The 17,351-nt window shown below is 42.3% G+C and overlaps 1 protein-coding gene across 14 annotated transcripts in view; it reads right to left on the bottom strand.

Moving 5' to 3' along the window:
* Positions 1-215: 215 nt before the first annotated feature.
* DYNC2H1 (dynein cytoplasmic 2 heavy chain 1) overlaps positions 216-17,351 on the bottom strand; it is a 347,379-nt gene continuing 330,243 nt past the window's right edge. For all 14 annotated transcript variants that reach the window (XM_045486606.1, XM_045486612.1, XM_045486608.1 and 11 more), the window contains one exon: positions 216-2,257. In XM_045486606.1, the coding sequence (XP_045342562.1) occupies positions 2,099-2,257 (159 nt within the window). In that variant the 3' untranslated portion in view covers positions 216-2,098. The remainder of the gene's footprint in view (positions 2,258-17,351) is intronic.

Below are 17,351 nucleotides of genomic sequence, written 5' to 3'. Positions count from 1 at the left end.
TAAGGCAGGGAACTGGCTGGAGCTTCTGGACCCTCGCAGGAATATGCTCTGCTCCTTATAATGTAGATTCGTGATTGTCCAGCACAAAATTCATCTCTTTCATGAAACTTTGAGAATTAATTTCCCTCCTACTGTGCAAGGGTCAGTGAAGCATTTAGGAAGGTATGACGATAAAGTAAGAATAAGATAAAAATTCAACCAGACCATCTCCAACATCCTTTTAATTTCCAAAGTTTTTTTATTTGAGGGCTACAGGGAAAGGAGTTGTGTTTTCACAGCAATCACACGGGGACAATGATGCTGCCCTAAGTGACTCAGATGTTTTGGAAGGAATCTCTGTGATGTCCTTGGGAATTCTGGAGAGTGTTCAGCTGTCTCTAGCGATGGACAACAGTCTCTGAGGATGGTTTTGATTTGGGGGCACGATCTAAAACAATCCGGAGACAGATCTGACGGTTAAGGTGTCTGGAAGCAGCTATAACCATTGACTGAATAAACGTGTTTTGAGTTCGGACGTAAGCAAGTGGCAGAAACCAGGGCATGGGCCGTGCACTTCCTGCTCCCCGATGCCGACATGACGAGGAGCCCAAGGGCTGATCTTCTGGGTTTCAGGTGCTTCGGACTGTGGCTCTGCGTCCCCAGGGCCGTGTCCCCAGGGCCTCGCGCAGCCTTCCTCCCAGGACTCGTCTGTGGGCACACTTTCCCGAGGAGGAGGATGGGAAACACAGAGCCCACACGTCATGCCGACCACACTGAATGAGGCTCATGCAGGTCAAATGGGAGAAGCCATCGGGGGTGACTGCAGGGGTCTGTCTGTTGCATTTTCTCATTTCCATCCCCACACCTGTTTCTGGAAGGACAGTAGAAAGCCTCAGAAAAATCAAACCTCTGAACGACATTTGGTTGGAAACACGTTAAGGCAGGTTCAGTTTCTGCTCTTGAAACTGATTTCTGTGTGCATGTGTTTGCAGGGCTGGTGGCAGGAGGTGCTTGCGGCCCACCGTCTTCTCGCCAAACGCACTTTCCTCCGGGTGCCTTTGCCCCTTCACCTCTGTGTTGTGCTGGCTGGGATCTCCAACGCCATGGAGGAGTGGGAAGGCTCGTCCTGCTTCTCTGTTAGAGAGGGTGCTTCTAGGGGCGCCAGGGGGGCTCGCCCAAAGGGTCCCTGCTGCAGCAGTCACAGGAAACCGGAACCCCTGGATGACACCCCCCCCACCAGGCGGGCAGACCTCCTCCAGCAGGTGGGAGCCAGGCTCTGGGAGGCCCCGCCGCTGCGTGGGCTTGGCTCTGCCCGGTGGCTCCCTGCAGCCCAGCCACAGCCGTGGCGCTTCCACCTTCACAGTCCTCGTCTCCCTTCGTCCTTTAGAGTGAGCTCACTGTTGACATCCTGGGGCTGTTCTCCTGATCTGACCATACACATGGTGATAGAATTAAAAGTAGTTAACATTTCTGAATTCAATTCAAATCACTCAGAAACTCAAAGATTACACCATAAAATATATTTATTTAAGCTTCCAGACATTGTAGAATTTTCCTGTTTCATAGAAACAGCTGGTAAACGGCCACATACGTGAGAAATTGTAACTTCTCATTGTTTAGTCCATTTATAAAATTTTCCTCCTGCCCTCTGTGCCGTCGTGCCCCATTTCTTCTGGATTACTCCGAGATGCTGTGTATTTTAACTACAATAGGATGTATTTTTAAGTGTTTAAATGAAAAACTGGTCTTCTATTTTATTAACACAAATTAGGATACAAAAAACAGCCAAAGAATTAATTACTGATTCCTTAACTACACCATTTTCAACCTCTTATGTACATAAATTTTTGAGCCCCTGGAAACCTGAACTGCTTCACAAACATATTTAATGTTATGAAGGGAATACTCCATTTAACATTAACTCCATTAAACTACTGCTTGAAAGTTGCGTGGTCTGTCATGACCCACTACACAACCCAAGGAGATCAGTAACATAAGGTACTTAGCTATGTGATAATTTTTTGAACATTTTAAATGCAGACTGGCCACATATTTATTCAAAGTTTAAAGTAGCAAATGTTTCTTTTTTTGCTAATACAGCTTTTACTGTCGTTTGACTCTACTGATTTTTTAGAAACAAAGCAGCTCCACACTGAATCCACCGGTCCGGGCTGCCCCCACACGGAACGTCAATGTTGGTCACCACACGATCCCTCTCAGCACTCGTGTAAACAGGCAAAGATATGCACTCATCAGGGGAATAGGGACCGTATGCACCCTGCAAAAAAGAATGACTTTGTTTTAAAATATGGCAATATACTGTTTTGAAGCAGAGCAGTAGAGAAGCAAAGAAAACTCTCCCAAATAATAAGATTTAATATATTAGGAAATGTTTTAACACTAGCATCATAAACCCCATGATCCAGCTGTAACAATCATTTACAAATGTGCTTTTATTTTTAAATTGGTTGACTTATTTAGAGAGCAGCATGAGCAGGGCAAGGGTAGTAAGTGAGGGAGGGGCAGAGAGAGAGCCAGAGCAGGGGAGGGGCAGAGGTGAAGGCGGGGGTGGGCTGGGGGGAGAATCCCGAGCAGGGGCCAGGTTGTTGGCACCGAGCCCGATGTAGGGCTTGAACGCATGAACTGTGATGTGAGATCATGACCTGAGATGCGACCAGGAACTGGACGTTCAATCAAATCAGCCACCCAGGGGCCCAGATTACTGCCATTTTGTTAACTGTGTGCTGGTTGTTTTTGTCATTCTCTGTTGCCCCCAGGGCTGTCCTCTTGCAGGACTGACGGCATTCTTTAGTGTTAGGCTGGAGTTCTTCCTTGGTGTGTGTTTCGTCTTTTTACTATAGATTTTGGTCTCCAGTGACTGTGAGATGGAGAACTCCCTAAACATACTGCCATCTGGGCTCTCTGGTCTCGGCCATGGAAACGAGATGATGAAGGGACGTCATCACTTGGAAAGCGTCATGGTGAGCCCCTCACACTGTGGGGCTGCTGTGGCCCTGAGGCCCACCATCTCCAGAAGTCCACCTGTGGCAAACGTGCCCTCCTGCCGGGCATGGGGGAAAGTCACCAGAGAGCCAAGGCTGAGAGGGGGACCCCCACGGGCCCAGACGAAAAAGGTACCTGAACGTGGCACCGTGGGCCGGACCTGGATTCTGTGCAGGGACAGGCGCTGAAGCTGAGAGGGGGGCTGCGGTGGCATCGCGTTCATCTTCCGGGTCTCATCGGTGAGTCACACGATCCACGTTCTGGGTTGAAACAACACATGCAGAGAGCATTCTGTATCAGCTTGATGGTCGCTCCAGTTCACGCACACTCCCAAAGGACACGCGCTGTTTCATCTATTTTGTGAGTCCCTTAACTAATTTTCTATATGTGATTGAGTTTACTAGCTCTTTGAACCTTCACACCAGCTTTGTGATTATTTGTTTAGTTCTTCTTGCAGATATGTCTTCTTTCATTTGAAATGTATTCCTCTGTCGCCTCATTTTGTCTGACTTCCTATGGGTTACATGGAAAGCTTTTAGAAGTCTTCAAAGAAAGGCCCCTGTGGGCATGGTCTGTGGGTAGACTGCGTGTACCTGGTGGCTCTGGTGGACTACGTGGAGGTGGACTGTAGCCTGGGGTCCTGGGGCATCTCTCACCAGTATCCCCCCGATGGGACGGCGGGAGCTGAAGGTAACCTGGCTGGGGGCTCCTGGCAGGGCAGGTGCTGCTGAAGCAGGGAAGGGCTGGAAGACCCCAGGGTGTCTCACACAAGGGTTGCCTGCTGAGTCATGCGGAGCCGAAGTGGGTACCTGCGTCACCTTGGCAAGACATCTGGAGCCATGATGGGTGTTGTCAGAGCATGTCCTGCTGTGTGCCATGGTAGGGCCATCTTGGGACGGCTGGGGCTGGTGGAGGCTGGGGATCTGGGACTCGCTACGGCAGCTGGCTAGCCAGGGCCCCCATAGCCTGTGCCCATCTGCGCTGTCAATGTGGAAGGGGAACGTTACAGTGGCTCCAGCCAGCTCCCCTGCCCCCAATCCACAAGGGAGGTCCACGCATCTCCTGCTATTAGGCAGACACCGCAGGCCTGGATCCTTTCAACCATAGCTGCCCTGTCAAATGACGGCTCTCGTTCCTGTGCCCCAGGGCAGACCAATCTGCTCAGCATCTCTCAGGGCCGGCCCTCCAGGTGTGGATGGCGGTTGGGACGGAGCTTGGTCCCCCCCTGCTCTTCTCTCCATGGTCCTTCTATCCTCTGTCCTGCAGAGACGTTGCTCGGTTGGCCCGGCGCATCGGTGTTGACTCCATGTGTGTCTGTGAAGGAGGGGAGTCAGGGTCTTTTCCCATGTCACCATCTCAGATCCTCTCCCAACAGTACTTCCTTAAGGTCCTCTTCTCTCCATTATCCACCTAGTTCTAAGTTTTTGTTGTTGCTGGAACCATAATTCAAATAAAGCCCACATGCTGCAGTTTGTTGATCGGTCTCTTAGTTCTCCTAAATTTATAGGTTTTTCCTCCTGTTTTCCTTGAAGTTTATTTGCTGAAGAAACCACACCCTGGTTGGTTCCATTCCCATGGCATCACATTCTTCCATTCCCTGGATTCCTGGGAACTGGATCCGGAGGTGAGTTTGGTTTCAGATTGAATTTTTGGCACAAACCCTGCAAAGGTGGCACTGTATGCTTTCACAAGTAGGCACGCAGTATTTGGGTCTCTCTTTAGATATGAGGAGCCACGAGATTCTATCACACCAGAATCACACAACAGGAATCTAATTCCACTAACCCTTCTTCACGTCTAGGCAGACAGGGATGTACAAGGAGAAACTCCCATTACCAATCTTTGGATCATCATGAGGCATCATTCACTTAGAAAAGGCCGAAGAAATGCCCCTAAGTTCCCTCTATTTATGTGCTTTCCAAGTAAATTTGTTCCCTAGTATGCTGTAAAGGTGATTAAAGGCCATAATACCTTCCTTGAAAGTATTATGGCGAATTGGTGGATTTCAGCATCCCTGGTGGGTTTCCATCGGTGCCGTTATTATCGCGTTGCTACTAAAACTGTCAATCTCTGCACAGGGGGAGTTCTTTAAATTGGCTCTTGAGTATTTATTGTTTGTTTGTTGCTATGTGTCAGGTCATCTTCAGCTTTCTTGCTTTCTGGTATGTCAGTGGGTGATAGCCCATCTTGTACATCTGCTGTCTCAGAAATTCGATGAGTCGTGATTGTGAGGATCCTTGAGATTCCTTTAATGGGAAGTGGCGGCAGGGATTGTGACATGGGAACGACTTCTCACCCCCCTCTAGGATTATTCTGTGATGGGGGCTTAGAAGCACATATCTTCTAAAGAGAAATATCATGAGTTCATGGAATTTCCAACTCCAATTTTGGATTAATGTGCTTTTTGAGTTGATATACAATTTTATTCCACTAATGATTACTTCTTAGACTTGAAATGAGGCTTAAGGGGAAAAGCTGGACTCATTCTAGAATTTGACACATGGAGAATGGGAAACCCAGGGAGGCTGCACCGTGGTAAGGAGCCGCAGACAGCCAGCCAGAGAAAGGTCTGCCACACGAACACTGGCACCAGGGCACTGTGTTGTTTCGTCGCTTTCAGAAGAGAAGACACAGGATGACGGAAAAGGAATCGGCTTTGGGCTCTGGAGTACCTGGCCTCTCTGAGCACCAGTTTCTCTATTTCTCAATGTTACTTGTCCACCTAATAGGACGTTGAAAGGACTCAACGGTACATGAAATAATTCAAATATAAAGCATTTATCCACATATCTCTAATTCTTTGGGCTACATATACAAATCATTTTTTTTTTTACTCCCTACCAATTCTCAGATGAACCAGACAAAAAAAAAAATACACAGTTAGCTTCTACTACATGTCGTGGACGGTGTTAGGAGAGAAACAAAAATACTTTTTCCTACCTGGAAAAATTTACCACACACACTCTATTTTTAAGGATAAGAGGGCATTATATGAAATTTTGATTATCTTTTCCAATATGCCCCCTCCCCCCTCTCCCGCTTACACAGATGCTGCCTCAACCTCTGCCTCTTCTGGTACTTGATCTATATCAGTTAAGTCCCTTTGAAAGCTCATTCACTCGTAACTTGCCTAAATCTTAACCTGATTTGCACAGAACAAAACCCATTCTCTATGGAGAATCATTGCCCAGATACATAAAGAGACCATTTGCCCTGCATCTCATTTTTCTCTTTTTGTATTGGTGATTCTGTCGGTTTTTATCCATTTCACTTAACAGCATTTTATATGCTAATGTCATGCTTAGAATTATAGAGCCTAAGCATTTGAGTATATAGCCAAATAAAGAGAAAAATAATCTTTGAAGCTTAAAATTCAGCTTAGGAAACACTATATTCATCAAACATACAGACTGTAACTTTTGGGAAAATGAGTATTTTGGAAAGTCAAAATAATATATTACTCTGGGATATGTTAAACTTACAAAGATTAAGGAAGAAAATGAATCCTCACTTGCACCTCAGAGAAAATACAGGATTTGGAGCTGAGAGAATTTTCTCCATTATCAGCTGGTGCCTAAGCTCTTCCCTCTTCTCCAATTCTGCTTCCATGGCAGAGCTTCAGGTTCCAGAAGTTTCTGTAATTTTCACGACTCCGTAGCCACTCCTGAATCTAGTAACCTAGTGCAGGCCTGTACTGTCACATCCCTCAGCAGAGAGCACACACACACTGTATATTCTTGGGATGAAATGATCTACATCTATGAATACCTGTTTACAGACCTCAGAAGGATCTTAAATTATCTCTCTCTGTCACCTGACACTTGCTTTGCTGGCCATCACTTTGATGGGAGACATGAAAATAGAAACGGCATACTGGAACGTCACCATGCTAGTCCTTCCTCTTAGCTGTGATGGCAAGTGATTTTGTCTTTAAATTAGGACTTAACAGTAATGCAGTTGATATTTTGCATGTTCACTATCGATTTTCTAGTTTTTGCATATATTTCCAAATCCTTCCACTCTTGCTTGGTTTTTGTTGTAACGTGGGGGTACAAATCTTGCTACCAAAACCTGCAGTGTTTTTTGTTTTGTTTTTTCTTTTTAATTGTTTGAGAGAGAAAGAGCAAGCGCGCACACACACGGGAAGGAGCAGAGAGAAGGAGAGAGAGAGAGTTCCCAGCCGCCTCGGCACTCTCAGCACAGAGCGCAACGTAGGACTCAAACTTAGGAACCATGACATCAGGACTCCCGAGGGGAACTCAAGAGTCGGACACGTAACCGACAGAGCCACCGGGCGCCCTTGTACCGTGTTTTCAAAGCAAAGCAGCACTGTTGTCTCCTAAGTTCTTTGTCGTACTTGTTTGCTGGCATTTTTTATTCAAGTGTATGTGGCACACAGCGTTCTCCTTCCCGTGCACGATAGGAGTCGACGACTGTGAGCAGCTCTCAGGGCTCATCAGGGCAAGCGTTTCCTGAGCCCCGTCACCTGTCTCACCCAGGCCCACTGTTGCTTCCTACAACTTTGCCGGTCATTTCTCAACCTCTCTTTCCTGGTAATCATTAGAACCTGTGAAGAAGTGAAATGGACTTGCTCTCAGGTCACAGGAGCACAGCTAAGTCCTTGGGCATTTCTGCTGTTAGCACAGTACCTTGTGCAGACAGAAGCCCCGTCGATATCGTTTAGCTGAGTCAAATTCTTATGACCCAAATCCCACTTTAGTATGTTTCTAGTAACAGACAAGCTTAGGTAAGAAACATTTGCACGGAACTAAAATTGTACTAAATACTATTAATAAACTCACTGAGTGCTATTAACAAACACACAAACGAATGCAAACAAGAAGACTCATTAGGAAGCCTTACAATGTTACAGGCCATGAACACAAAGCAGTTTGATATGACTAAAATTTAGTAATTAAAAACCTGTATGTTGTTCTTAAAGTGGTTAATATCCTCATATATCCTACTTTATTAAACTAGAGTCTGGTCCACTTTTTCAGTTAAATAATGAGGCTAAAATTTGGATTTCATACTCCTTTCTGAGCTCCGGAGAGTAAGTCAGAAGTGTGCATGTGTTACGAAAAGGCAAATGAATATATGAGCAAACAACTTCGCCAACAAGCCAAAGAAAACAACAAAATGAGAAAACACCAGAAAACAAAATGATCTAGGTTGATTACGTTTTAAGTATTTGGCTAATATGTTTTATTATATTTTCTTTTTTTTTGTAAATATTTTGTTTTTAAGTAATCTCCATGACCAATGTGGGGCTCAAACCCCCAACCCTGAGGTCAAGAGTTGCATCCTTTACCCACTGAGCCAGGGTTTTATAACATTTGTCATCAGTTGATGCATAAACCCAACTAACTTATTCTAAAACATACTTTTTTTTTTTTTTTTAGAAAAGAAGATACTAGAAAATCAGCGTTAATGTACATGAAAGTGGCACGATTTAGCGATCTAACTTCAGAACAATATTTCAAAACAGGAAACGGACAACTTGCCAGCAGTGAGTACCATGAAAGATGCTGTTTGGTCAAGACTAAAATGTACTTTGACAGAGAAATACTTTCTTCATATATTTCAATAATATAATGCTAATAATACAGTTTTCACAGCAAGTCCCTAACAGAGAAAAACATCACATAGAAAATATATTAATATTTATTATTTTAAACCAGGGTGCATACAAGACAGAGCTTTGAGCATACATCTACTGACACACAACGTGATAATATTTTTATATAAAACTAATACAAAGACCGTTTTTGTGAGCAGTGCACCGAATCCCGTTTTAGTCCCTAGGAAGGCTGTTTCTGAAGTTGAACTGTCTGTGGTGGTATCTGCTGATATTCTCAAATATGTAATGAATCTTCAAGGGTAAGCAGACAACACTGTGTTTATTAAATTTGCACTGAATAGGGTTTCTTGAGAACCATGGAATAACGTCGTATACAACAGTTTTGGGAAATGCTTTAGAGAAAGCAAGTATTTTTTCGGGTAAAACCCCCTCAGATAATCCCACTTTGCATGTAGATTATTTCAACCCGAACTCCTGAGCTAGAACTGCAGCAATGTTAAGAATCTGTATTGTGAATGAGTGTGTAAATGAAATTGTGCATGAGTGAGTGTGTAAATGAACAGCGTCACCTTAGTGCACACAGATCATGTGCATAGGAAAACAAGGAAAAGAGCTTCATGTGTATTTTATTTATTTATAATTCCTCTTGAGAATTCCTAATTCTATCATTAATTGGCAAAGTGCATTGCCTTTATTAACAGAAGAATGGTAGAGCCCCTCCCCCAGTAAAATCGGGAGAATCTCTTGCTCTTACCCTTCAGCTGGTACTGCATGCTGGAACATAACAAACTCTGGCAATCTAAAATGTTCTAGAGACAGCAGAGGGGCCGTGTGCTTCATAGCAGGGCTGGCCACACTCCTGCAGGAATGGAGCTACCCAGGGCCATCAGGGGGCAGATAAGGTGGAAACAACTGGGAAGGAACCTTCTTCTGGTCCAAAGAGGAAGAGTCACCAAAGATTTGAACTGCTTATCTCCTCTGAGTTTATCAGAGGACTGTAGACCTCTGCCATAAACTAGCTTCTAAAAAAATTTTTTTTAATGTTTATTTTTGAGAGACAGAGAAAGAGTGTGAGTGGAGGAGGGGCAGACAGAGAGGGAGACACAGAATCCGAAGCAGGCTCCAGGCTCCGAGTTATTAGCACAGAGCCCAATGTGGGGCTCGAACTCACGAACCGCGAAATCATGAACTGAGCTGAAGTCGGACACTTAACTGACTGAGCCACCCAGGCACCCCTGCCATAGAGTAACTTTAAGAGTAAATGAAAAAGTAAATTTTTTTACTGGCTTATGTAAATTGATGTGACCCTTCCTTTCATTTTATGCTGGCCCCTTCTCTCCTAGTAAAAATGCACTAAATGTTAATGTTCTTTCCCCCCTAAATTCTGTAAAACATTTTAAAACCATATCTATAGCTGCCCTAAATTTTTTTTTTCTTCGACAAAGTATTGCTTCTGTCAAACAGAAGTTGGAGAGTTTGAGTCCTGTGGTTTCTGATGCAGCTCCTCAAGTCTGCTCTTGTCTGAAAGCAGATGAGATCCACGTCAGCAGGCAGGGATGTCTCCCTCTAGATTTTATTCGTGGATACTGAGATCTGAACTTGATATAATTTTCTCACATCATGACTACTGTTCTCAGTTGTCGGCCATAGAACCACGGAAAAATTACGCACAGGTCCAATGGCCATGAGCTGCACAGTGGGGCCGTGCGGGCTCACGCCGCTCAGCAGTCTGGGCCTGGGCCCGAGAAGTAGACAGCGCCCCGGGTTGAACGTTAACTGCCTGATGGCCTAGCACGCTGTCCAGGTCACAATGCACAATCTTTGAAGCTTCCATTTGGCTTACAATGGAGATGAAAATCCTATCTCAGACTTTCTTGGAAGGCCTACATATTCTGTATTTCACACATACATGCCTGGCATGTAATCAGTACAAATAAATGCTAATTGTCATAGTTGACACTAGCACTCCCATTGTGGGGCTCACGAACAATCACTTAATTCACCGGATGGCCAGTTACTTCACCAGCCAACCAGGAAAACTGCTAACTGACCAGACCCGCAGGCCTGTGATGAAAGGGGTAGTGTGTTCCATGCTGTGACCACATCCATCCTCTTAGAGCCAGACTGACTTGCGTCACACCTTACCACAGTCCTGTTCTAAACCCTGCTGGCCATATGTGCTGTGAACCCCGGGTGTGGTGATATGCCTTGTCATATGTGGTCTTGGCCTTCCTTCATTTTTTAGTGAAGTGTAGCTGATAGGCCGTGTTTCATCAATGTCAGGGGTACAGCATGTGGTTGGACAAGTCTATACGTTCCAGTGGGTCACCACAGTGTGGCTGCCCCTGTCCCCATGCAAACTCCGCTGACTACATTCCCTGTGCTGTGCCTGTCATTCCCGTGATGTGATGTATTCATCCAATAACTGCAAGCCTGCACCTCCCCCTCCCTCCACCCACCCCCCCGGCCCTGCCCTCTGACAGCCCTGTTTGTTCTCTGTAGTTTTGGGTCTGTTTCTGTTTTGTATTTATGTGTGTCTTTTATTTTTTAGATTCCTCATAGATATGAAATCATATGGCCTTTGTCTTTCTCTTCTTGAAATTAGCATTATACCCTATAGGCCCATCCATGTTGTCACAAATGGCAAGATGTCACTCTTTTTTATGACTAATACTCCGTTGTATACCATACATATCTTCTCTATTTATTTGTCGGTGGATGAACACTTGGTTGCATCCATTATCTTGGCTGTTGTACATAATGCTGCAATGAACATAGGGGTGCAGGTACCTTTTTTGAATTGGTGTTTTCATACCCAGTAGATGAATTACTGGATCGTAGGGTAGTTTCATTCTTACTATTTTCAGGAAGCCCCACACTGTCTTCCACAGTGACTGCATCAACTTATATTCCTAACAGCAGTGCTTGAGACTAACAACCTCTCCACATCCTTGCCAGCACGTGTTGTTTTGTGTGTTGTTGGCTTTAGCCATCCTGACAGGTATGAGGTGATACCTCTTCATAGTGTCAATTTGCATTTCCCTGAGGGTGGGTGATGTTGAGCATCTTTTCACGTGTCTGTTGGCCATCTGGATGTCTGGAGAAATGTCTGTTCATGTCTTCTGCCCATCTTCAATGGGATTATTTGTTTCTTTTGCTCTGGAACTGAATAAATTCTTCATATATTCTTCATATACTTATTGAATGTATCATTTAGTAGACCACCTTTTCATTTGGTAGAGGTTTCTTTCACCGTGCAAAAGCTTTTTATTTCTGGCATAATTTGCTTTTGTTTCCCTAGCCTCATAAGACACATCTAGAAAAATGTTTCAACAGCTGATGGCAAAGAAATTACTGCCTGTATTTGCTGCTAGGAGTTTTACGGTTTGTCTCACATTTAGGTCTTTGATCCGTTTTGAGTTTCTTTTTGTGTGCGGTGTAAGAAGGTGGTCCAGGTTCATTCTTCTGCATGTCGCTGTCCCGTTTTCCCAGCACCATTTGTTGAAGAGATGTGTTTGCCACATTGTGCATTACTGCTTCTCTTGTTGTCTATTCTCTGACCGTTTATTTCTGGTTCTCTAATCTGTTCCATTGATCTATGTGTCTATTTTGGGGCCGGTACCATATTGTTGTGATTACTAAAGATTCATATTATACTTTGAAATCTGGGATTGTGATGCCTCCAGACTTGTTCTTTCTCGACAGAGCTTCAGCCGTTCGGAGTCTGCTGTGGTTCCACACAAATTTTAGTATTATTTATTCTAGATAGGTGAAAAATGTTGGTATTTTAATAAGGTCTGCATTGAATCCTTTCAGTAAGATGCACATTTAACAATACTTTTACACATTTCACACATTAGGAATGGAATATGTTTCAAATTGTGTCATCTTCGATTTACTTAATGTTATATAGTTTGTAGACTATAGGTCTTTCACCTCCTGTTTTAAGTTTATTCCTATGTATTTTATTATTTTTGGTGCAATTGTAAATGGGATTTTCTTTTTAAATTTATTTATTTTTATTTTAATTGCAGCATAGTTAACCTAGAGTGTTACATAAGTTTCAAATAAACAGTATAGTGATTCCACAGTTCTATATATTACTTGTTACTCAGTGCTCATCAAGATAAGTGTAATCTAACTCCCTGTGACCTGTCTCACCCATTCCTGCACTGACCTTCCTTCTATTAAGTGCCAGTTTGTTCTCTATATTTAAGAATGTTTTTTGGTTTTTCTCTTTTTTTTCTTTGTTCATTTGTTTCTTAAATTCTACATATGAATGAGGTCATATGGTTTGTCCTTCTCTGACTTGCTTATTTCACTTTAAGTACTGTATTCTCATGTTCCATCCATGTCCTTGCAAATGGCAGGATTTTGTTCATTTTTACTGGTGAGTAATATTCCAGTGTGTGTGTGTACTCCACGTCTTTATCCAGTCACCTATCGATGGACATTTGTGTTGCTTCCATATCTTGGCTACTGTAGACAACACTGGGGTGCATGTATCTTTTTGTATTAGAGTTTTCTTTTTTTTTTTTTTTTCCTTCCCTGCCCCCATGGTCTTCTGTTAAGTTTCTCAGGATCCACACAGGAGTGAAAACATATGGTATCTGTCTTTCTCTGTATGACTTATTTCACTTAGAGAGTTTTCATATTCTTTGGGTAAATACCCAGTAGTGCAATTACTAGATTCCAAAGTAGTTCTATTTTTAAATTTTTAAGGAACTTCCTTACTGTTTTCCACAGTAGCTGGATCAACTTCCATTCCTGCCAGCAGGGCATAAGACTTTTTCTCCATATCCTTAACACCACTTGCTGTTTCTTGTGGTTTTTATTTTTGCCATTCTGACAGATGTGAAGGGATATTGGATGGTGGTTTTGATGTGTATTTCCCTGATGATGAGAGATGGTGAGCATCTTTTCAAATGTCTGTTGGTCATCTGTATGTCTCCTTTGGAGAAATGTCTGTTATGTTTTCGGCCCGTTTTTTAATTGGATTTTGTGTGTGTGTGTGTGTGTGTGTGTGTGTGTGTTGAGTGGTACAAGTTCTTTATATATTTTGGATACTAACCCTTTATTGGATATGCCATTTGCAAATATCTTCTCCCATTCAGTAGGCTGTCTTTCAGTTGTGCTGGTGGTTTCCTTTGTTGTGCAGAAAGAAGCTTTTTATTTTGATGTAGTCCCAATACTTTATTTTTGCTTTTGTTTCCCTTGGCTCAAGAGACAAACCTAGTAAGTAGCTGTAGTGACCGATGTCAGGAAAATTGCTGCCTGTGTTCTCTTCCATGATTTTCATGGTTTCCCGTCTCACATTTATGTCTTTAACCCATTTTGAGTTTATTTTTGTGTATGGTGTAAGACAATGGTCCACTTTCATTCTTTTGCATCTTGCTGTCCAGTTTTCCCAACACCATTTGTTGAAGAGATTTCTTCCCGTTGCATATTCTTGGCTCCTTTGTCATAAATTAACTGACCACGTAAATGTGGTTTTACTTTGGGGCCTGCTATTCTGTGCCATTGATCAATATGTCTATCGTTGTGACAGGACCATATGGTTTTGATTACTATAGTTTTGCAACATACCATTAGGTCTGGAATTGTGATACCTCCAGTTTTGTTTTTCTTTTTCAGATTGTTTGGCTTTTTTGTTTTCTGGTTTTATACGTATTTTAGGATTGTTTATTCTAGTTCCATGAAAAATGTTGTTGATATGTTGTTAGGGATTGCATTAAATGTGTAAATTGCTTTGGACAGTACACACATTTTAACATTTGCTCTTTCCACCCATACGCATGGACTGTGTTGGTTGCTTTGTGTCGTCTTCAATTTCTTTCATCAATGTTTGATGTTTTCAGAGTGTAAGTCTTCTACCTCTTGGGTTACGTTTATTCTTAGTTATCTTATTATGGGCTGCAATTGTAAACGGGATCGGTTTCTTATTTTTGCTTTCGGCTGCTTCATTATCAGCGTACAGAAATGCAATGGAATTCTTTTTAAAATTTTAATTCCAATATAGTAAACATACAGTGTTATATTAGTTTCAGGTGTACAATGTAATGATTGAACAATTCCATACATCACTCAGTGCTCCTCACAGCAGGTGCACTCCTTAATCCCTGTTACCTGTTTCCCCATCCCCCCCCCACCAATACCCTTTCCTGACCGGCAGGAACCTTCAGTGTGCTCCTGAGAGTTAATATAGAGCCTGTTTCCTGGCTTGTCTCTTCCTCTCTTTTTTAAATACCTTCGCTTGTTTGTTTTGTTTCTTAATTCCACATGAGTGAAATCATATCCCATTTGTCTTTCTCTGGCTTATTTCACTTAGCATAATGCTCTCTAGCTCCATCCATGTTGTTGAAAATGGCAAGAATTCTTTTTTGTGGCTGAGTAATATTCAATGGCACCCCCCGCCCCACACACACACAAACACCCTGCATCTTCTTTATTCATTCATCTATCCATGGACACTTGGGCTGCTTCCATAATTTGCCTGTTATAAATAATGATGCTATAAACAGAGGGATGTATGTATCCCTTTGAATTAGTTTTTGCATTTTTTGGTAAATACTCCTGAGTGTGATTACAGGATTGTACAGTAGTTCTTTCTAACTTTTTGAGGAACCTCATACTGTTTTCCACAGTGGCTGCACCAGTTTGCATTCCCACCGACACTGAACAAAGGTTCCTTTTTCTCCACACCCTTGCAAATCTTGTTTGTGTTGTTGATTTTAGCCATTCTGACAAGGTAGGAAGTCATATCTCATTGTGGTTTTGATTTGCATTTCTCTGATGCAATGCGATGGATTTCTGTATATTGATTTGTATTCTGTGACTTTACTGAATTCATTTATCAGTTCTAAGTAGTTTTTGGGTGGACTGTTTACAGTTATCCCTATGACATCATGTCACGACCTGCAAATGATGAAAGTTTGACTTCTTCCTCACCGATTAGGATGACTTTGATTTTTGTTGTCTCACTGCTGCATCTAGGACTTCCAGTACTATGTTGTATAAAAGTGGTGAGAGTGGACAACCTTGTCTTGGGAAAAGCTCTCAGGTTTTCACCATTTAGTATGATGTTCACTGTCAGTTTTTCATACATGGCCTTTATTACAGGGAGCTAGGTTCCCTCTAAATCTACTTGGTTGAGGCCTTTTATCATGAATCGAAGTTGTCAAATGCTTTTTCTGCAACTACTGAAAGCCTGTTTTTCTTTATCATTTCTCTTACTGATGTGACATATCACGTTGACTGATTTGCAAATGATAAACCACCCATGCCTTCATTATGGAAATGTATCTGACTTCATTGTGGTGAATGATTTTTTTTAGTGTACTGCTGAATTTGGTTTGCTAGTATTTTATTAAAAATATTTGCAACCATATTCATCAGAGACATTAGCCTGTAGTTCTCTTTTCTAGGGAAGTCTTTATCTGGTTTTGCTATCAGGGTAATGCTGGCCTTGTAGAATGAATTTGGAAATTTTCCATCCTTTTCTATTTTTTTTGAATAGTTTGACCAAAATAGGTATTAACTTTTCTTTAAACGTTTGGTAGAATTGCCTTGGGAAGCCATCTGGCCCTCGACTTTTGTTTGTTGTGAGTTTGATTACTGATTCCATTTCATTGCTGGTAATTAGTCTGTTCAAATTTCCTGTTTCTTCCTGGTTCAGTTTTGTAAGTTCCTACGTTTCTAGGGATTTATCTATTTCTTCTCAGTTCCAATTTGTTGGTGTATAATTTTTCACAGTATTTTCTGGCAACTGCTTGTATTTCTTGGTCATTTGCTGAGTCGGGCTAGGGGTTTATCAATTTTGTTGAACTTTTTAAATTTTTTTAGTTTCTATATCACTTATTTCTGCTCTAATCTTTTTATTTCCTTCCTCATGCTGCTTTTGGGTTTTGTTTGTTCTTCTTTTCTAGCTCTTTTAGGTTCAAGGTTAGGTTGTTTATTTGAAATTTTTCTTGTTTCTTGACGTAGGCCTGAATACATAGGTATTTGCATCTTACACCTGCTTTTCCTGTGTTCTAAAGAATTTGGACAATTGTGTTTTATTTTTAAAAATTTTATCATTATTCTTTATTTCAATTCCAGTACAGTTAACAAACTGTGTTATACTAATTTCAGGTGTACAATATTGTGATTCAACAATTCCATACATGACTCAGTGCTCATCATGCACCTGATTTTCTGCAAGTATGACCTCTCCAGTGACGTAAGTGGGTGTTAAAGTCCCCTACTATTACTGTATTACTATCAATGTCTCTCTATTAATATTTGTTTTATGTATTTAGGTGCTCCAATGTTGGATGCATAAATACAATTGTTACATAATCTTGATGGACTGACCCCTTTACCATTACGTGATGCCCTTCTTTGTCTCTTGTTACAGTCGGGTTTTATATTTCAATGTTTTTAAATGTTTATTTTGAAAGAGAGCACGAGCAGGGGGGGCAGAGAGGGAGACACAGAATCCAAAGCGGACGCCAGGCTCTCAGCTGTCAGCACTGACCCCGAAAGTGGGGCTCGAACTTATAACCCCACCTGAGTCACCCAGGTGCCCCTCTTGTTACAGTCTGTTTTAAAGTCTATTTTGTGTAAGTATTGTTACCCTGGCTTTTTTCCCCCTCCACTCTATTTGCACGCTATATCTTTCACTTTTAGTCTGTGTCTCTAGGTCTGCAAGTGAGTCTCTTGTAGGCAGCATATAGGTGGGTCCTGTATTTTTATCCGTTAGGTCACCTTGTGTTTACTGATTGGAGCATTTGGACCATTTACACTTAAA

This window comes from Leopardus geoffroyi, chromosome D1 (assembly GCF_018350155.1).
Source record: "Leopardus geoffroyi isolate Oge1 chromosome D1, O.geoffroyi_Oge1_pat1.0, whole genome shotgun sequence".
NCBI lineage: Eukaryota > Metazoa > Chordata > Mammalia > Carnivora > Felidae > Leopardus > Leopardus geoffroyi.
This window is presented reverse-complemented; position numbering and strand designations above follow the sequence as displayed.